Below are 21,802 nucleotides of genomic sequence, written 5' to 3'. Positions count from 1 at the left end.
TCTTCATCCTGCCTAGGGCCTGTGTACCACACTGCTGGAGCAGAGAATCCCATCCTAGACAAAACTTAGTCTTTTACCAAGGGGACGCCTCTCCATAAATTCAGGATAAAATGTAACCTTTTTTCTAAGAAAATTTTTTACACAAATGTTTTTTGTACTGGCTAGATTTAAAATAAAAAAGGAAGTATGATATGAAGCATGGTATTTATCTGAACCTTCGTTTAATCAGGCAGTCACATTATTTAAGCATAGATACAGATGTCTGTGCTTATGGAAACATATTTTAATAGAGAGACTCAGCATGTAATAAGACAATTTCTTGCACAGTTTGCAGCTAGAAGTTGCTCTAACTGTACTGAGAAATACCAGTTTCAGGGTATCGATGCAACATCAGGAGACAAATAATTGTGATATATCAATATATGACTACCGACAAAAAGGTGCAATCTATTAGCTATTCGATCATCCTTCTATAATGCCTACGACAAGTAAAAAGTTAAAATCACATGGTGCGGGACAAGCAAGCAAACATAAGACTTGTAAGCAAGTATTTTGTCATACTTTTGTCAAGAAAAGATTTTTTTTTTTAATTATTGGATGATAGAAATTTAAAGATTGTTAACTTCCTTTAATTTGTTTAACTATGAACTGTGTGATTTCTAAAGAGAGTCAGAACATTCGAAACGGAATCTTTGCAAGAGCCGCAGCACAGTCTTCAACACTACTTACTGTACACAGCTAGCCACACAAGTAACACCAGCTAAGCACACGGTGTACCTCAGGTTTTGGTGTTCGGACCTCTTCTCTTCTCAATAAACATAACATTATTGGGACTAGTCAGGCCCAAAAGCCTGCTGGATTGACTTTCTATACTCCACCTGAGTCACACATAATTCGGATGCTTCTCGGACAACTGTGAAGGACCAGCTAATCACCTGTCAAGCAATCATTCCACCTAAATAAGAGTTTTAAACTGTCAGTTACAAGCCAGAAAAAAAGGGAAGAAAACCATGCATATAACACCAGGTGTTATAACATTCCTGTACAGCTCAAACAGTGGAGTATGGTGGTAGCAATGTCAAGGTCATGGGTTTGATTCTGATGAACTGATAACATGTGTACCTCAAATGCAATGTCGCTTTGGTTAAAAGCATCTTCCAAATGCATAAATTTGAATATATAAGGGCTATACATCACAAAATACTGATAATTCATCCTTCTTTTGTTGTTGATTCCAAAATATTGTATATTTAATGTCACTGGATGGCAAGAAACAATGACTAGATCACACACACACACACACACACACACACACACACCCATTAACACCATTACAAACCATTGCATGTTTCTCGTTGTGCATGTTTGTGTTGGGAGGGACAGCAATCTCTGAAGCAATCTGTGAAGGTTTGCACAAATATAATCCTTTATTCAGAACTTATTGATTTGCCTTATAGACTGTTGGGTGGAAAAAAGAAGAAAAAGCAATAAAATAAACCACTAAGGGGTTGAGTTTTATGTTGTACCATTTGCCTTGCATTTCGTAACTGTTTGTATTTGATAGATAAAAAGGCTGAGAATTCTTCTCGGAGAGAGGTTTTAATTTGACAAGACTCAGGCCGGCTGTTAAAAAGCACCTCTAAATCCCTTGAAAATCAGAACGCGCTTCAGAAACTACATAAAAGAGATGCTAAAAGGGTTTTTAGCCGTATAAACGCGGGAGGCGTATTGATTCCCGTCGCTCACGTGCGTGATCACCTGACACGTCTCGGGCTGGGCCGAGCCGTCGGGGTTTGTTTGTACAGATGGAGGGAAGGGGTGGATTGTAAGGCAAAATCATCAGCAGTGCTCTTTGATGTCTAAATGAAGCATGTGCAGACCAGACCATACACACACACACACACACACACACACACACACACACACACACACACACATACACACACACTGCTGAACAGAGATGCTGAGAAACACCACTCACACACAGAAAAAAGCACACAGAGACAACACTAACCCACATACCTACATACACACACAAAAGTCCCATATACACACTAACACAGGCCTGTCCTCTAAGAGTGCATGCAGACTGCATTCTTGAACCCTCCCAAACAAAGCTACTGAACAAACCTAAAGTGAGACACTTGGGAGGATTTCCAAGCCAATCTGGAACTATTCTGACATCAGGCTCTCAGTAACGTCTGATGATTGGAATTGAAATAGGCTTGTTAAAATCTAATCCCAATGTGCTTAAAATTACACACACAGCAGGGAATTCACAAAGAACGAACACGCAGACACACACACACACACACACACACACACTAGGTTTTCATGTTTTATGGGGACTTTTTCCATAGACATGATTTTTATACTGTACAAACTGTATACCCATACTACATACCCATAAATACAACCCTACAACCCTTAGAGGGTTGCTTTCTGCATTTTTACGTTTTCCCCATAACATAAAGAACATTGCTCAAAAGGTCAATCTGAGGAAAACACACCTGGGTTTTATTTCACACCAAAATTAGAAAGAAAGAAAGAAAGAAAGAAAGAAAGAAAGAAAGAAAGAAAGAAAGAAAGAAAGAAAGAAAGAAAGAAAGAAAGAAAGAAAGAAAGAAAGAAAGAAAGAAAGAAAGAAAGAAAGAAAGAAAGAAAGAAAGAAAGAAAGAAAGAAAGAAAGAAAGAAAGAAAGAAAGAAAGAAAGAAAGAAAGAAAGAAAGAAAGAAAGAAAGAAAGAAAGAAAGAAAGAAAGAAAGAAAGAAAGAAAGAAAGAAAGAAAGAAAGAAAGAAAGAAAGAAAGAAAGAAAGAAAGAAAGAAAGAAAGAAAGAAAGAAAGAAAGAAAGAAAGAAAGAAAGAAAGAAAGAAAGAAAGAAAGAAAGAAAGAAAGAAAGAAAGAAAGAAAGAAAGAAAGAAAGAAAGAAAGAAAGAAAGAAAGAAAGAAAGAAAGAAAGAAAGAAAGAAAGAAAGAAAGAAAGAAAGAAAGAAAGAAAGAAAGAAAGAAAGAAAGAAAGAAAGAAAGAAAAATATGGGCCTAAAGAAAATATGGCCTATTTTAGGTCCATCAAGATTATGTACTTCAGCATTTTTTTTGTCACTTAGGCAAATTTCTTTACAGTAATGCAAAGAATCTCATTCCATTACTGCAACTTGAATCATGTTACTGTAATTATGTAGTGAAAATCATAGACACTATCATAGAATAATATTTTTATTTAAATAATAATAATAATAAAAAACATTTTGCACAATAAATATGTATTCTCAGAATTGTACTTTACAAACACTACCATTAAAAAGTTTGAGGTTGGTAAGATTAAAAAAAAAAAAGTATAACAATAAATTAAACTCTTATGCGCTCCAATCATGCATTTATTGAGACAAAAATACAGTAAAAACAGAAATATTGTGAAATATTAATACAAATTAAAATAACTGTTTTCTATTTTAATATATTTTAAAATGTAATTTATTCCTGTGATCAAAGCTGAATTTTCAGCATCATGACTCCAGTCTTCAGTGTCACATGATCCTTCAGAAATCATTCTAATATGCTGATTTTCTGCTCAAGAAACATCTCTTATTATTATCAATGTTGAAAACAGTTGTGCTGCTTTATATTTTTTATATTTATTTATATTTTTTGTAGAGATCATTATACTTTATTCTGGGATTCTTTAAATAGCTTTCTATTCAAAAGAGAAGCAGTGGTTTGAAATAGAATGTAATCTCCACATGTAACACACATCTGTCCCTATAGTGTCTGTGGTCACAGGAAATCTGACTTTGATAAGAAGAGTCTTTAACTCAAAACAGTCACACCTCAGGAGGATGAAGGGAAATCCACCCAACTCATCATCAAGACTTAAACCATAATACCACTGATGCTAATATGCTAATAGATGGGACAGTATAAGTATCATTTTAAAGACTCAGTCTGTTACTGTCCCGTGTGAAAGTACATCCTGTTAGACTCTATTAAACTTACTCTGTTTCTCACTGACATTAAGAGGATTTCAAAAGTTGGCACCAAGTTAACTAAACTTTCCCACGACACAGTGCTCAGTCAGCCAAATCTCACCTACTGAAAACAGGTGGAGAAATGAAGAGCAATGTTTAGCGAGAGTTGGAAAGCATCTAATCGAAGTAGATAACTACTATGGGGAAATATGTTTTAAATCACAGAATGATCAGATTATGATTTAACAACATCATAATTTATATTACTGAATAAGAAATTTGAAATGAATGAATCAGACTTCCCAATGTATGTGCAACATAACACGACAAAACAGCGATGTAAATTTCGTCATACTATATCGCTACTACTATTTGTTTATACTGGAAATTATAAAACATTTTTCAGCAGTGAAAACTCAGCTAAACTTGTATTAGGGCTGTTGACTAGTTGTCCAACAACACTAAGAAAAGTCTGAAAAATAGGGCCCACTGTGCCGTGTTAATATTATGTAATTTTCCATATTGATTTTTCACAGTTGTTTTACCTGTGTTTTTAATTACGCATTGCATTGTGTTGTGTTTTAGGGTTAAAGGAAATATATGTAAACTTAACGGATAATGTCCTGGCAGATTACCAGTACCTATTCTGTTTTTCTATGATTTTTTTTCCCTTACAATGAACCAACGAGGTAATAAGGGGAGTTAAGCTAGTTGGCTAAGTTTAATATATTTAGGGGGGCATTTAAAAAGAATCAATTCTCAAATGATTCAGATACACAAGTTGTTGCAATGTGCTAGGAGTGTACAGTGCTTTAACAGTCAGCACAGTAAAACCTTCTCTGAAACATTTCTCTTTATACATTTAATACATCTTTATTGATTAAAGTTTATGTGCAAATTCACTTCAACAATGCATTTCAAGACAATCACTATGGGACTTCAAATCCCCTGCTGTGAGCAATGTTCCCATTATTATGCAGAATCCACAGGTTTATTTGTGAGATTAAAGCACACTGCTTTTTTTCCTAGAGTCTGTTGCTTATTCATTACGATGTGCTACTCATTCCTGCGTGTCTGTCAGAACAGATGGCTGCTTTAATAAATAGCTGCTATAGAAAAAACAACAACAAATTGTTGGATCCCACAAACTAGCCACAATATTTCTGTCCTATAGCAATAAACTTTCAATTGTGGCTCAGAGTCCAAGTGCTCAGGTTACATGCAAGGTGCATCATTCTGCAACCAAGATGTTTTGTGCTGCCAAGTATCGGAACATTTCTTATAAGGACTTTAACAGTGTTTGAAATTTCAAGTTTATTTTATCTGTTTATTTGTTGAATCTCTGCTATGGGGTCATTGACGTGCTGCACTGAGTATTTATGTATCCCTCCAGCCTCCAGCGTGATAGTGTCTGAAGCATGTGTGGAACTAGTCCAATCTCGATTGCTACAAAGGGGAGCCGAGCTTCTTCTCTTCAGCAAGGGTTCTGTGTGGTTGTCAGTCTTATTTGGTGTTGTTTGTCCAGTTGCAAAGCATTATATATATCATAGGCAATATAAGAGAGTAAGAGGCAATATAAGGGGTGTGCATCTCCCTGTCCTTGATATATCACAGTGGGAACGCACACTTGCTCTGTGTTATGTGCCTCGGAGTAGAGCATGCATAGGCAGCGCTCGAGGGTGCTGCCTATGCGAGCTGCTGCTGCTCAGAACGCTCCACTCCAGCCTGGCTCCGTTGAAATGGGCCAGGCTTGCACTCCCTGTGGTTCGGGATCATGGGGATTGCAAATGGAGCTGGCTGACAAGCTCGAGATGGCTTTGGCCCCTTCTCAGCTCTCATCAGTCAGCTCTATTGTTCCCATTCAGGGATCGGAAGCCCATGCTACGGCTTCTTCCGCCCTGGATGAGAACCCGATGCTAGAATTATCTAGTTCTGAGGATCTAGAGGTTCTAAGCATCGAGGCAGGAAAGATTGAGGATTTGCCACCCCAATCCCCTGATATTGAGAAGCTGCTGGAGGTTGTGACCAGAGCAGTGGCCAAATTAAATATTGAATGGCCATCAGAAAAGCAGGAAGTGCAAAGAAAAGCGAGCTGGATGAGTGCTTCCTGCAGGCTCGGTCACAGCCTTCATGTCAGGGTCTTCCTTTCTTTCCTGAAAAGGCTGTTTACGTCGAGAATTTCAAGCCCAACATATCACCATTATTCCTCCATTCTGGGCTTGAAAGAGAATGGCTATGGGGTAATGCCACGGGTTGAGGAGATTCTAGGTTCTTAAAGTCTACATTCAAAGGTCTAATTATGAAATTTCATCAATGTCAAAGGTCCAGAACAATTGGTTATTACGAAACTTTTTTTTAATAAACATGCATAACATGCATAACAAATCAACACAATTTCTTTATTTTTTTAAAAAAGTTCCTTTTGCATTCAAAATACATTAATAAGAAGTGCAAAAATGGCAAAACAATTAATTTAAGTGTCAGCATTTTGTATGAACAAAACAATAAGAGGTAGGCAAAAGCTGCTTTTCCACTGTCAGGCCAAGCGGTTCTCACTGCGTAAGCATTCCATTCCTTGCAGATGCGGGCCAGCTTTCATTTTCCACTGTGGGGCTGATAACGGCCGCTTTTTGGAATGTAATACAAAAGCGTCAGTCATTGCCTTGGTATCGCAATGGTTTATTGATGATAAGATGTAAATAACTGTAACGATGTAGCGGTTCGTACAGTTATTAATCAATTTATGGATGAAATATGAATATAATAATTCATAAATTGATTATGAATAAATTATGATTCATATATCACCCAACGGGGAATTAAACATATATTGAATTGATTACAACAATTATAATCAATTACATATATGATTAGTTCTGGTTTAATAATTATTTAGAGAAACTGTTAGTTTGTCCAGCAAATAAGCTCCTCATAGAATATTATCAAAGGAAGGGTTTTTCCTATGGCCATTAGAAAAAGACTTCCTCTTCTAGCATCCAAACGTAGCAAGGATATAGGATCGAAACGTTAAAGTGACCTGGGTTTTATGAATGAGCAGGAGAACAATAAGCATGAAATGTAATGCGTTTTTAATATACGAAAACAACTACCGAGGTTATACGTCTAAATATATACAGAGGTGTCACGAGCAGGGCGGGCGAGAGCCGTGAGGGAACGGAGCGAGGCCGGTCCGGGATAATGAGCCACCTGAGGCGTGCCGGCCTCGAGTCTCTCACAAGCTCCGGATAAAAGGAGGAGCGACATTTGTAATTGTGCCGGCAGACGTGCGAGGGTCGCCGGCATACCGTTTTGTTCTTTGTTTAGTTTTGTTGAATGTTCTCCCGCCTCCTTCTTCCCGTAAGTGGAAACACAGTGAAAAGAAGGAAAGAGAGAAGGCCAAACTTACAAACAGTTCCTTACTAAGATTGAGAAACATTCTAAGAACCACTCAGCCTGACAGTGGAAAAGCTAAAATATCTGTATTTTGTTTCATAGTGGCGTTTGACATTCCACTCTTCACGACTCCAACTGTCTCGTTAAAAATCAAACAGAATGGCTTTGAGCTGGATTGGGGCAAAATGAACGAAAAACCTCTCTGTCCAATTATCTTTGAAAACTCTATTTTCTTTGTCAACTTTTCTTTTCCTGAAAACTAACATCCTCACCCATCCAAATGCTCATTCTTCGCCATATAAGGTGCTTGGGGTTAAGACTAAACATCAAGAAAATCTCACTGTCTCCCCAGCAGAGAACTACGTTTCTGAGGGTGGTGTGAAACTCAATTACTATGAGGGCACAGTTGTCTCCTGCTCGTATAGAGACTATCTTGACTACAGTCACCAACATTAAACTAGGCCAAGCCATCACTGTCAAACACTTTCAGAGAATGCTGGGGCTTCTGGCAGCAGCGTCCAACGTAATGCCTTTTGGCCTGCTGTACATGAGACCCCTGCAGTGGTGGCTCAGGACCTTCCGCATGATCAAAGTAACGCGCAAATACCTTTGTTCTGGAAGAAACCATGGATCCTGTCCTAGGGTCCTGTGTTGGGAGCATCTTGTCAGTGGAAAATCATGACTATGGACCCATTCCTCACAGACTGGGGAGCAGTCATGGAAGGCCACTTTACCAGAGGTCTGTCGATAGTGTATCATCTTTCGTGGCACATCAATTGCCTGGAGATGATTGCTGTGTTTCTATCCCTGAGGCACTTCCTCCTGGACCTCAGGGGCCATCATGTTCTGGTATGAAAAGACAATATGTCGGCGGTCTCCTATATAAATTGACAGGTGGGCCTGAAGTCGCAATCTCTATGCAGACTGGCCCTTCAGGTTCTTCTGTGGTCACAGGGAAAGTTGCTCTCACTCAGGGGTGCGTTTCCTGAAAGCATTGCAAGTCAACTATGGTCGTAAGTCCCATTGAACTCTAATGATAACGCCGGAACTTGCGACCATAGTTTACCTTGGGAAACGCACCCCAGAGCGATGTATATTCTAGGGGACCAAAATTTGGGAGCAGACATCCTATCGAGGCACCCCGACATTGTGGAGCTGATTTGGAGGAAGTTCGGCCAAGCGGAAGTAGATTTGTACGCCTCCCATGAGAACACCCACTGTCTGCTTTGGTTTTACCTCACGCATCCAGCTCCCCTGGGGCTGGATGCCATGGTACAGGTGTGGCCGAGGCGGACCATTTCCCCTGATCGCTCTGCTCCCAGGATGGTCTGCCAGGATGGGGTCAGTTTGCTCCTATTAGCTCTGTGCTGACCAGCTCGAGTCTAGTTTTCAGACATCATAGCACTCCTAGCAGGCACCCCATAGGAGATCCCCATCAGGCAGAACCTTGCTGTCGTAAGCCGGGGACCTAATTCATCACTACCTGAGGGGACCAGCTTCTGAACACTGGTCTCTCAACCGAGGATTTTGAGACCATTCTAAGCACTAGAGCTCCCTCCATGAGGAAACTTTATGCCCTAAAGTGGAATGTGTTTGATTTATGGTGCAGAGAACAACAGTTGGACCCAGTTAACTGCCCAGTGGCTTCAGTTCTGGAGTTCCGGTGGCCCTCTAGGGAAACACCAACTTTAAGTAATTAAGTACAACTTAATTCCTTTGATGTAATTTCATAATTACTCTTTGAAATATGGTTAAAGTTTACTTCTGAATGTACAGACAAACATGCTAAACAATCGTTTGTTTCCTTCGTGGCGCTCAAAGGATGAGGCCTGTTGTCCAAGCCAGAGTTCCTGTCTGGGACCTGGCAGTGGTTCTTGAAAGGTTATCCCTGGCACCCTTTGAACCCATTGACAAGGTGTCGAAGAAGTTTCTCTCTTTCAAAGTGGCCTTCCTGCTAGCTATTACATCCCGTTAAAAGAGTTGGGGATCTGCTGGCTTTTTCTGTTGCTCCCTCTTGCCCCGAGTATGCTCTTGGGAGGGTTAAGGCCATTCTCCACCCTAGGCTGGGCCACATGTCCAAAAGTGGCATCTAATGTGGTGCAGTCTGTTATCCTGCAGGCCTTTCATCCTCCACTACATGTGTCGGCTGATCAGGGCACTTTCCCTTTAAGAGGTCTGTGATGCAGCTGGCTGGGCCTTCCCTGCACACCTTCATAAGATACTGTAGCTTGGATCTGCTCTCCACGCCAGGATCTCAAGTGCTCATGTCCTAAGTTGTGCCTGAAAAGCTTTACACCAGAATAGGCACTAGTGATTTGTGGTGCAGTGGGTATTTCGTTGCCCAAAGCACTGTCTTCAACGCAGCGCGAGTTCCCTCGAAAGGGAACGTCTCGGGTTACAACTGTAACCCTTCTTCCCTGAGAAGGGAACGAGACACTGCATCCCTATGCCATACCTCCTGAGTGCCTGAGAATTACTTTCTTTGACCTATCAGAAGGTAACACTGTTGTGTGTCGGCTCCCCTTTGTAGCTTCCGTGTAAGCTGTCACATGTAACGTCACACGTGGTTCAGACGCTATCATGCTGGAGGGGTTCTCAGGGAACAAGGATTACCAAGATTTTTTGACTAGCTAGTAAGAAGAGGGGAGTGATGTTGAATGAATGAGCCTGAGAGAGAGAGAGTGAGAGAGAGACTGTCTGGATGTGCTCCAGATGGTTGGTGTGACAGAGATGATGACTATGGTGGTGACAATAAAGGACCCAAAAAATAAATCCCAGATCTGTGTTCATCTTGCATGACATGACGTGTTCCCTGCGGCCGAAACAGTCAACAGAGCAGCCAATTAGACACAGTCAATGACTTCAGCCCTGCACAGGCAGCCTGTGTCTGTCAAATGATCTAATCTACAGGAACAACAGGAGCAATGTCAGATGTTCAAAGATTAAAAAAAAAAAAAAGCATTGCTTTGCACTTTCATAAAAGCAAGTGAGAACAACTGCTTTGCTCTTCATTAACTTCACTTTTCTTCATTTTTGCTCAATGTCTTTTAATCAGCTGGTGTTTTGGTGGTTTTTAGTGGATGTATGAAGTCAGTTCTCAAGTTCACACAGTTGTCTAGCAGAGGAACCACAGGTGTAGAGAATCACATTAATCATCAACATGATCCACTAGTATGTCAAGCAAATGTGCTTGGGATATCTTTTTTTTTTTAAATGAAACTTGATATTTTGTTATCTGATGTATATTTAAAGTTACTATTCCACAGTGAACTTTAATTATATAATGGTTGTTTAATTAATGCACATACTGTAAAATAAAGTGCAATCAATAGAGATCAGTTGTGTGTGTATGTGTGTGTATATATATATATATTTTGTGTGTGTGTGTTTAATGGCCTATGATCTATATTAATAGAACATAATGTTTGCAAATGAACATACTATAAAATCTTATTATTTTGATATGATGGCATGGTTTTCTGCAGGTCATAGTTACTTATGTAACAGTTTCAGAACAAATCAAAGAGAAGATTTTGGCTTCAGCCCAAACCAAGATTAAATTCATTTGGGCACAAACTACCTAAAGGAAATGTGCACTTCCTGAACTTAATCCACCAAAGTGAGTGAAGGCACACTAACTAGGGATGACACTATCTGTTTGTGTGCACACATTAATTTGTTTTGTTACTCATTTGTGCTAATCCTGTAAAACTTTTGATCTTGTACTCGATGATGCATTCAAATGACATGTTCAGAGGTGTGTTTCACAGCCAACACACTGAGTAAAGCTCAGATCAGACTATTCTAACACTCCCACTCCCCAGAACCCTTCAGGCCAATGTGCAGGCCTGCCATCCACAAGCAAATAAATTGGAGAAGGCAGCATAAGTGTTTCTTTCTAGAATTTTCTTTATGCCTTTCAAGGACACTTATGTATATGGAATAACACATCATTGTCTTTATATGTCCATACTTCATAAGTGCAAGTTAGTTCTCTTCTGTTGCTCCCTCTTCTAAAAAGGATCAGACTTCATGGTTTATGAAAGCTGAGCTCCTTATGTTAACCCGCTTTATAAAGATTATGCTTTTGGTAAACATACATGTCAGTAGTGAGAAAACAAGAAAGGTAAATTATGATGCTGAGGGGTTGAACGAGAGAGAGACCTTAACTCCCAATCTCTACTTTAAAGGAATATCCCAGTTATTTCCAAACTAAATGTCTATGTTGCACTTGCTGTTGATTACCACAGAAAACAATTTCAACTCATTCCTCAATAGAAACAAACACAAAACATTTTTACAGAAAGGCATACCCTTGTGAAAAAGAAGTACACTTTAGCATACCTTTAAAAAGAGTACAAAAATAATGTATACTTTAAAATAATATAATGTGATCTGAATGTATGTTTTCAGACACCTAATTGCATGTTATTTGCAATTAAATGCAAATTTAGTATAGTTTACATTTATATTTAATGCAATTAGCTGAACTAAGAGTGCTTTTTTGACCCAATTAAGTACAACTTAAGTCCTTTTATGTAATTTCATAATTACTTCCAACTGTCTTTGAAATATGGTTAAAGTTTACTTCTGAATGCACTGACAAACATTTATGGTAAACTAATATATACTTTAATTTCTATTTGAACTTGTATGTCAAGTTCAGTTTTATCTGAAACATATGAGCGCTAATCTGAATTTGGCAACGTTTGGATATGTTGATTGTTGTATGTATTGTACGCTAAAATGTTAATGTATCATGCTTGAGAATAACATATAACCTACACTACCCTAAACCTAACCGATAGTGTTAATAAATGCAAAAGTGAAAAAAGAAAATGCATTTGCTGAAGCAACCATGCCATTTTGTCTTGCTTCTACAAAGTCTTTGAGCTCTTTTATCTTGACTCTAAGAGCTCGGCATCACAAGTGCAATGCTGTACAAGGTGAGCTACTGAGCAAGTTTACTATGTCAGAAAAGCCATACATATGAAGCTGGTTATGTGATTCAAATGTCAAAATGTATTAGTTTACAGTACAAATCATGCACTATGGTAGAAGTGTCACGAGGTCATAACATAGGTTTGTGCAAGGAACTACACAAAAATAAGTCTTTATTAATCGATAATCTGCACCTTTATTCATAATTTGTTTGCAAAAATGTAGGTAGTTGTACTTTAATACTGTTAATTTGAAATTTTTAACAAAGTGCACTTTTTAAAAGTGTACTTAAATGTGACTTAAAAAGTCATGAAAGCGTACCTTCTTTAAGTACACTTAAGTGGCCTTTTATTTATATTATGTTATCTGCATGTACAGTTTTTTTAAATCTACTTTTAAGATTTGAAGTATATTCAGTACAATTAATCACACTATTTTTTTTTTTTTAGCAACGTTTAAAATGTTAAACTATCGCACTTAATCATTGCTCATGCTAGTATGACATTGGTGTGCAATCGTTTAGCAACCTTGTTGTCACCAAATAAACAAAAAAATTAAACCCAGATAATTTTGCTTGCTTTCTGCTTGAGGATACCAGGGAAGGATGAGATACAACGTGATGCAGTATACAACTGAGTACATAGTGTGGAATGCTCCATCCCATAAAGTAATGCACTCACCCTGTTTCCAAAGTTCTTTCCAAAAGCCTGTTATTGTTGAGCACTACACTCTTTCTCTCGGTGTGGAGGTTGAAGCCTTGCAGCAGAGAAAAAGGCATAGGCATGATCACTTCTAAATAAAATGAACCACCAATGTCATGAATGAGTTGTGATTATTAACATCCTCTGGACTTATTTATTCTGCCAGAAGTTCAGGCATATTTAAATAAAACTTTAAATTCAAAATCAAATTTTCGAGATGGTAACTGGATGCCCTAAGTGGCACCCATGGCTATCCTATGACGTAAAAAGTTTAATTTGTGTTTATAGTTTCGACAAAAGGTATATTCTTTATAATAAACACACTACTACTGTGGCTACTGTGTCCCTACTGTCCCTACTAACTGTAGTCCTTTATTTACAAACTAAGGGACAAATCAAAATTATTATCTGTGGCAATGGAAACAGGTGCTGTCCATAAACATTAAAGGGTTAGTTCTGCTAAAAAAATGAAAATTCTGTCATCATTTACTCACCCTCAAGTTGTTCCAAACCTGTATGAGTTTCTTTCTTCTGTTGAGCACAAAAGATATTTTAAAGCATGTCAGTAACCAGACAGTTTCCTACTATGGAAGTCAATGACTACCATCAACTGTCTGGTTACCAACATCCTTTAAAATATCTTCTTTTCTTTTGTGTTCAACAGAAGAAAGAAACTCAAAGAGGTTTGGAATAACATGAGGATGAGTAAATGACGACAGAATTTTCATTTTTGGGTAAACTATCCCTTTAATGCATAATGTTAACTAATGGAACCTTATAGTAAAGTGTTACCATATCTTCATTTGTGTTTCAAAGATGAACGGAAGTCTTACGGGTTTGGAATGACATGAGGGTCAATAAATGACAGAAATTTCATTTTTGACTGGAGTAACCATTTAAGATGTGAATAAGCTCTAGTGTGTGTACTGAATCTACAGCATTAGTGTAGGGTTAAAATCATAGACCATGTGAAATGGTGATGGACTTTCTGTTCAGTCAGAAGCACACACAGCTGGGATCAGATCAGAGACTCAGCAGTGCACTTAACGTCCAATAAAGACAGGAGAAGAGTGTTTGGGTCTCAGAGTAACACACTGGCTATGACCTCCCGAACATTTGATATGGAGAGGTTAGACAGGGATAATGTGTGTGTGTGTGTGTGTGTGTGTGTGTGTGTGTGTGTATGTGTGTCTCTAGGGTGACAGCAGCAGGATGAGAGGCAGGAAGTGAGCAGAACTCCAGACATCTGGCACTGCCGTCTCCCCTGACACACACATACACACACACACACACTCTGATCTCCTCCGATCAAAGTCTGCCCTGCTTACTCTTCCACAACACACACATCCACACATCCACACACATCCAAATAGCATCCACACACTCTTACACGTGTTCTCCTCACAGACAGAATCAAGTCTTTAGTTTAGCCAACAGCTCCTCTGATGAAGGCATCAAACTGTGATCTAAAACCAGTCTCTGTATGTGTGTGCGCTGTCTCTCAGGGCAGTCCAGTCAGCAGTTCTGTTCTTTGCATATTCAAGGTAAGGTAATTTGACTTAAACAGCTTTAAACAGCGAGAAAGAACCGTGCTGAGAGATCTTTATCCTCAGCACCGCTTGAATGTAAATACAGTGAGTGACAGCTGTGTGAACAGCACAACTAGAGCTGGACAACAGTGTTGGTAAGCAACCACATTTTATCAACACTTTTAAAGCTACTCTAGCAGTGACCAGGCTGGAAATCACCAAGTGGGTGGGTCTTTGTGAATTAGGCTGAACCCCTATTCTGTGCCTCTATTCAATAATATTATTTAGAATTATGTCATTGTGGGTTTTCGAATGAATGGACAATTCCAGTTAGGGTGACAACATCAAACTTGAAAAGATACATTTATGCTGAATATAAATAGGTGGTTCCCTGAGAAGGGAACGAGATGCTGTGTCTGACATTGACGCTATGGAGAACGCCTCAGCGTGACTTCGCCTAAAGCACATGTGCAACTATTCCGGTACTGGTAAGCTTAGCTTCGCCCCCGAAAGTGAACTGTAGGAATTTCCTGTGTTGAGGAAGGATGGAAATATTGAAGTATGCGTCCTCTATTATGATAAACCAGTCCTCTGCCCCGATTTGAGCCACGATAAGTGGAATCCTCAATATTTTGAACCCGTATCTCCTCAAAGTACGGTTTAACTAATGTAGATTTATGATAGGACGCAATCTCCCAAACTTTTTTTGGAACTATGACGTACCAGCTGTAGAACCCGGACTCTCTCTCGGGAGGAGGAATACATTCTATGGCCCAAGAGAAACTGAACCTCCAATTCCAGCGCCTGAGCCTCACCGCCATGCGTCACGGGGTGACGTTGCACCAATCAGGATTGGAATATTTGCACACATGCTTCATACACAGCCATGCTGAGGTGTTCCCCATAGCATCGATGCCAGACGCAGCATGGCGTTCCTTTAAAGAGAAGAGAACTACAATACTCCCTAATTTATAGAACCCAACTGAAGTGAAATGAATCAGACTTTCATAAGCTATATATGAGAGAGAGGTCAATTCACTATCGTCTTGTCACTAAACCATTGTTTTGAACAAAACTTCACAGGTTTCATATCCTCAATATCAACACATAATGAATTAAGAACTTTAATTAACAAATTAATAATAACATTATACAACTACTAAAACACTCATGTAACGCAGTATATACTATATAGCACATCTCAAATACTTGATTGTCTATATCATCACAAAATGTATACTATAACTATAATTACAAATGAACCAAGCAGATCTGTAACAGGTGCAAAATTGCATTATATGCATTTGTTGGCATTTTTCGTATCTTCTGTTTTGTTTTGTTTTGTAGTCAAATAAATATTTAAACAATGAGAACATTATTTTTTATAAAGTTACTTTTCAAGACTTTTTCAGTAGTTTAAGTTTAATATTGAATTTCCTTGTTTGAAATCCTCCAGATACAACATACCTCCAGAAAAACAATTTATACAAAACAGTATTAATAATCATTAAAATGAATGATTGAGTCACATACAATCAGACATTAAGTGTGTTTGTGAGTCTGTGTGAGAATATGATCAGTATGTCATCTCCAGTATGTGTGTGTGTGTGTGTGTGTGTGTGTGTGTGTGTGTGTGTGTGTGTGTGTGCGTTTCAGACAGACAGGATGAGTGGGGTCACCTGTTCTCAGTCTCACAGAGTTAGCGCGGCTGTCTAACCCAGGCGTGCTGTGGTGATCTGACAGTAATCCGGAGCCACTGCAGTGCGGAGTGTGTGTTACATTATCTGTCTTAATCCGCTAATCCACGGACACACAGCTAATCTCAATCCCACCCCCACACACACCTTCCTCAGTAATCACTCTAATGATGGACCCCCGGCAACTGATCCCAGCAGCGCCGCCCCTCCCGCCCCTGATTGACACACCTTCCCTCTCTCTATGTATGCGTGCACCCACATGCACACATGCATACACACACACGCACACGCACACACACACACACACACACACACACACACACACACACACACACACACACACACACACACACACACACACACACCCAGGCAGCTCTCATTAATGGAATTCACAGCCCAGGGCAAAACACAAAGCAAACATATGTTCAGCAAATATGTGTGTTTTGGTCTCTATGTCACTGTAACTGGGAGTGTTTAATAGAGTCACTGGTGTGTGAGAGTCTTTGATGTTATTGGTGTGTTTTGTTAAAAAAAAAAAAAAAAAAAAGCTAAATAAATAAACCTTTACAAAGACGCACACTTCTAATCCACTGCCTGGCCCGAAAGTGAAAGCTCAGCCAAACCATAAGCTGATATGACAGGACACAAATATAAGAGAGAGACAAGTTCAGCCAAAAAAAAAAGAAGATTCTGTCATCATTTACTCACTCTCATGGGGGTCGAAACCGTAGTTAACGTAATAAAGTTAAGTACGATATATACACCGATCAGGCATAACATTATGACCACCTTCCTACTATTGTGTTGGTCCCCATTTTGCTGCCAAAACAGCCCTGACTCATCGAGACATGGACTCCACTAGACACCTGAAGGTGTGCTGTGGTATCTGACACCAAGATGTTTGCAGCAGATCCTTTAAGTTCTGTAAGTTGTGAGGTGGAGCCTCCATTGATCAGACTTGTTTGTTCAGCACATCCCACAGATGCTGGATTGGATTGAGATCTGGGGAATTTGGAGGCCAAGTCAACACCTCAAACTCATTTTCGTGCTCCTCAAACAATTCCTGAACCATTTTTGCTTTGTGGCAGGACGCATTATCCTGCTGAAAGAGGCCAGAGCCACCAGGGAATACCGTTTCCATGAAAGGGTGTACATGGTCTGCAACAATTCTTAGGTAGGTGGTACATGTCAAAGTAACATCCACATGGATGGCAGGATCCAAGTTTCCCAGCAGAACATTGCCCAAAGCATGCCATGTGTTCCCCAGGTAAGAGACGCACACGCACCCGACCATCCACGTGATGTAAAAGAAAACATGATTCCTCAGACCAGGCCACCTTCTTCCATTGCTCCGTGGTCCAGTGCTGATGCTCACTGTTGGCGATTTCAACAAGTCTGAAGCTATGCAGCCCCATACACAACAAACTGAGATGCACTGTGTATTCTGACACCTTTCTATCAGAACCATTAACTTCTTGAGCAATATGAGCTACAGTAGATCGTCTGTTGGATCGGACCACATGGACCAGCCTTCGCTCCCCACGTGCATCAATGAGCCATGACCCTGTTGTCGGTTCACCACTGTTTCTTCTTTGGACCACTTTTGATAGATACTGACCACTGCAGACCAGGAAATCCCTACAAGAGCTGCAGTTTTGGAGATGCTCTGACCCAGTCGTCTAGCCATCAAAATTTGGTCCTTGTCAAACTCACTCAAATTCTTACACTTACCCATTTTTCCTGCTTCTAACACATCAACTTTGAGGACAAAATGTTCACTTGCTACCTAATATATCCCACCAAATAGGTGTTGTGATAATCACTTGAAAATTACATTGGAGGTTCTTCAAAATTTCTTCTTTTTGGGAGGAAGAAAGTCAGTTTGGAACATGAGGGTGAATAAATTGTATGTATGCGTTTTTTGGTTATTGTAAATGTGCGTTTGTGTGTGTGCATTCGGGACTATGAGAATGTTGCAGACACACACATGTGGATATATATGTGTGTGTGTGGACTCACCTTGTTTGCTCAGTGCCGGACGCTCCTGAAGCCCGTCTCTCTCTCTGCTGTCACTCTGTTTGTCTGTCTTCAGCAAAGACGCGTCACTGGAGCTGTCCTCTCTGCTGCCTGTGTCTGAGTTGACAGAGAAAACCTGAAAAGAAATGCACACACAAACACACAGCCACGTCAACAGACATCACATCAGGAAACAAAGCGAACAAATACAAACAAGCGCATCATAATGAATAAAACAGCAGCAGTCTTTTGTGTGAATTAATTGAAGTGATTTATTAAGAGCAGGCTGGTTTTGAGCATCCATTAACACAGTGTTTGGCAACAGTAAGTGCTAATGCACTGGTACTGGAGTGCTCTCCCTCTCTCTCTCTCTCTCTCTCTCTCTCTCGCACGCTCTTGTCACGCTCATTGTAATGCAGGAAATAACGGAGGCCGTCCTTGCAGACTTCCACACACATTTAATTTTATCTTTGAATAAAAGAGCTATAGGAAAGAATTAATCTGCTTAACATTTCTAAGTACACCCTCCAAAGGAGCGGGCTGTTTTAATCTTACATATGCTCAGCAGAGTTACTGGCAAAAACTGTACGTTTTCTTCATCTCATCCTTTCAACATCAAATGGCGAGCAGCAAAAATTGGATCAGACTTCAAAGCTCAGCGATGTGCTCCAAGTCACAGAGTGGCTCTACTATTTCACATATTGAATTCGAGTAGGATATCAAAGTCCTAGCAAAGAACCTCAGGTCTTTACTGGAAAAAAGGGGCTCCAACATCTGTAGAGAGAGCAGCGAAAAGACAAATCACCTCAGGGAGAAGTCAGCGTTTACTCTCTACCACGCTTTTCCAGCCTTTTGATTCACTCCTTCTCTCTCTACCTCCCTGGGTTCCTCTCTCTCTCAGCGGAGAAGTGAATTCTCTATGAGGGAACTGTCTCTTTTGTCTCAAGGACCGCGCTGTTTGATCTGAGGGTTGCTCTGTGTAATATTCAGTGCAGTTAGGTGACAGCAGAGTTCATATTAACATGAGCCGTATCAGACGTGCAATTAAAGGAATAGTTCACTCAAAAATGAAAATTCTCTTCATGTTGTTTCCTGCATATTTTGAGGATGCACTATTCCATACCATAAAAGTGTACAGTGACTAAGGACAAGAAGCACCATAGAAGCAGGGAAAACCATTTTTTGAGTAGCCCAGAAAAGAGCAGCATGGCAATTCTGCAAAACGTCTTTTTTATGCTCCACGGAAGAAACAAAATTACGCATGAGAGTGAGTAAACACTATTCCTTTAAATTCTGGAATAAACAATAAACAGCTGACCTTTTCATCTGAGATGAGATTGGTGGAAGATCTTCTTTCAGGTGTGGATTGTCTGAGGACAAAAATAATCATAAAACAATCAGAATTCCTCACAGACATGCAGTTTAGGATTGCTGTAATTCTCAGAAAACAATCTGGATAAATACAAGATGATGTCATTGATATCAGATTATGGCATTACTTTCTACAGCACTTATGAGTTTTCTGTGTTTCTACATTGTCTTCTGGTTTACATCACTCTCTCCTTCAAACCATTGTAAACATCTGTTCTACAATCACTGTGTGATACTAATAAATGGGCCAATCTAGTCTCATTCTACGAACAGCGGACCAGAAGAAAAGCCCAGAACATTATGAGGAACAGCTCATGTTCTCCACCAGGTCCAGCTGCTTCTTTGCATTATGCTGTATATATCATTGTATTTTTATTCTGATTCTGGTTGTTATTCCACTAAATTATTGTTTATTTTGCAAGTTTTCATTATAAATGTTGTTGTTCATAACACTGTATATAGCAGTTTCTGTGTTTTTTATGAGGGGGAAAAAAAAAACTTAAATATGTTTCAGAAGAAATATCAACAATGCCAAGAAATTCTGCAAAAGTCAATGTAAACTCAGTTATTTTTTAATTGTTTGTTTGTTTTTTATTGCCATATCAGCATCTATGGCTGTTTTAGTTATTTTGAATTAACCAAAATGAAAAACTTTAAGTTCCCTATCTGTCAGTAGTTTTCGGAGCTTGTGATCTTTGCCCCTGCCTGGAAAACTGCCCTGAGAAAGGACCTTCTTTCTCAGGAACGGGGCACAATCTGGCACCCATGCCCAGACCTCTAGAACCTCCATTTCTGGCCCCTGGATGGGACGTGGAAGACTTGAGTGGGCTATCACCAGCGGTGATAGACACCATCACTCAAGCTAGAGCCCCCTCTAGAAAGCGGACCTATGCCTTGAAGTGGAGTCTGCTCGCTAACTGGTGTGCTTCCTGAAGGCAAGACCCACAGACCTGCAGTCAGTTCAGTGCTTTCCTTCTTGCAGGAAAGGTTGGCGGGCCGGCTGTCTCCTTCCACCTTGAAAGGGTATGTGGCTGTCATATTGGCACATCAAGATGCAGTGGATGGCTTAAGTCAAGATACAGTCTTTAGGTAAGCACAACCTGATAATCAAATTCCTCAGAGGCACCAGGAGGTTAAATCCTCATATGTCATGCCTTATTCCCTCATGGTATCCCTCTGTAGTCTTGCTGGGCCTGCCAGGAGCTCCTTTTGAGCCCTTGGAGTCAGTAGCGCTAAGTACCCTCTCTTTGAAGACGACACTCCTGACTGTGATCCTGAAACTCCGGCTGGGCTACGTGCCCAAAGTTCCCACTACCCCTTTTAGGGACCAAATGGTGAGCTTGCAAGCATTGCTTCAGGATGAGGCAGACCCAGCCTTGTTGTTGCTGTGTCCAGTATGCGCCCTGCATGTTTACTTGGACTGCACGCAAAGCTTCAGAAGCTCTTAGCAGCTCTTTGTCTGTTTTTGGGGGACAGCTATTGGGTACAGGCAGGTAAGTTACAGAAAACATGTGGGGTGTACCGCTTGCACACAGCGCCTTTTCCATCCCTGAGGTGATAACCTGCACTTTTTTGTCCACACGAGTTCCCTGGACAGCGAACCCTAGATGTGAGTTTTCCCGACTGCCAAATTCGGCAGAGGACTTTGACGCCAGGTCCAATACTCGTGATGCATGCCCTTTTCAGGTCAGCCCGTATACTTAGGATAGGTGCTCTATGTAGTGATTCCCTGATGATAAGCCCATATGATGTATTGTCCACCATACGGTTTCCCTAATGGTAAACCTGTGACTTCCCCTAGACAGAGCTCCACCTCTGCTGTCAGTCACTGTGTTTGTATTATTTCCTCCCTTTTCAGGTAGGATCTACCGCAGGGACCTCTTTCTATGCGTGGTACTTCCTGGCTGGTAAGTCCATGTGATGTATTCTCCACATATTAACCTCCCTTAGGGCAAGATGTGGTCTCCGTACTATTCTTTCTCCTATCTCCTATCTTTCTCCTATCTCCCCCAGCACTAATTCTGGTCTGCACAGTTGTGAGCTCTCATAAAAAAAATTTAAAAAAAAGGGGGGGGAAAAAAAAAGAAAAGGTCTAAAAGACCTATTCCCATGGTAAGTACTGTCCTCAAAGTATCAGAGGTGTTTGGGGCTCCCAAGTGCGACCCCCTATTGTCAGTCATCGACACC

The 21,802-nt window shown here is 40.1% G+C and overlaps 1 protein-coding gene across 1 annotated transcript in view; it reads right to left on the bottom strand.

The window, feature by feature from the left end:
• LOC125269796 (myosin-IIIb-like) overlaps positions 1–21,802 on the bottom strand; it is a 76,205-nt gene that overhangs the window by 29,673 nt on the left and 24,730 nt on the right. The window contains exons 9-10 of the mRNA XM_048192763.1: positions 19,563–19,614; positions 18,248–18,380 (exon numbers count right to left, since the gene is read on the bottom strand). Of these exons, the coding sequence (XP_048048720.1) occupies positions 18,248–18,380; positions 19,563–19,614 (185 nt within the window). The remainder of the gene's footprint in view (positions 1–18,247; positions 18,381–19,562; positions 19,615–21,802) is intronic.

The sequence above is a fragment of the Megalobrama amblycephala genome, linkage group LG6 (assembly GCF_018812025.1).
Source record: "Megalobrama amblycephala isolate DHTTF-2021 linkage group LG6, ASM1881202v1, whole genome shotgun sequence".
NCBI lineage: Eukaryota > Metazoa > Chordata > Actinopteri > Cypriniformes > Xenocyprididae > Megalobrama > Megalobrama amblycephala.
Note: the sequence above shows the minus strand (reverse complement) of the source record. Positions and strands in the feature narration are given on the sequence as shown.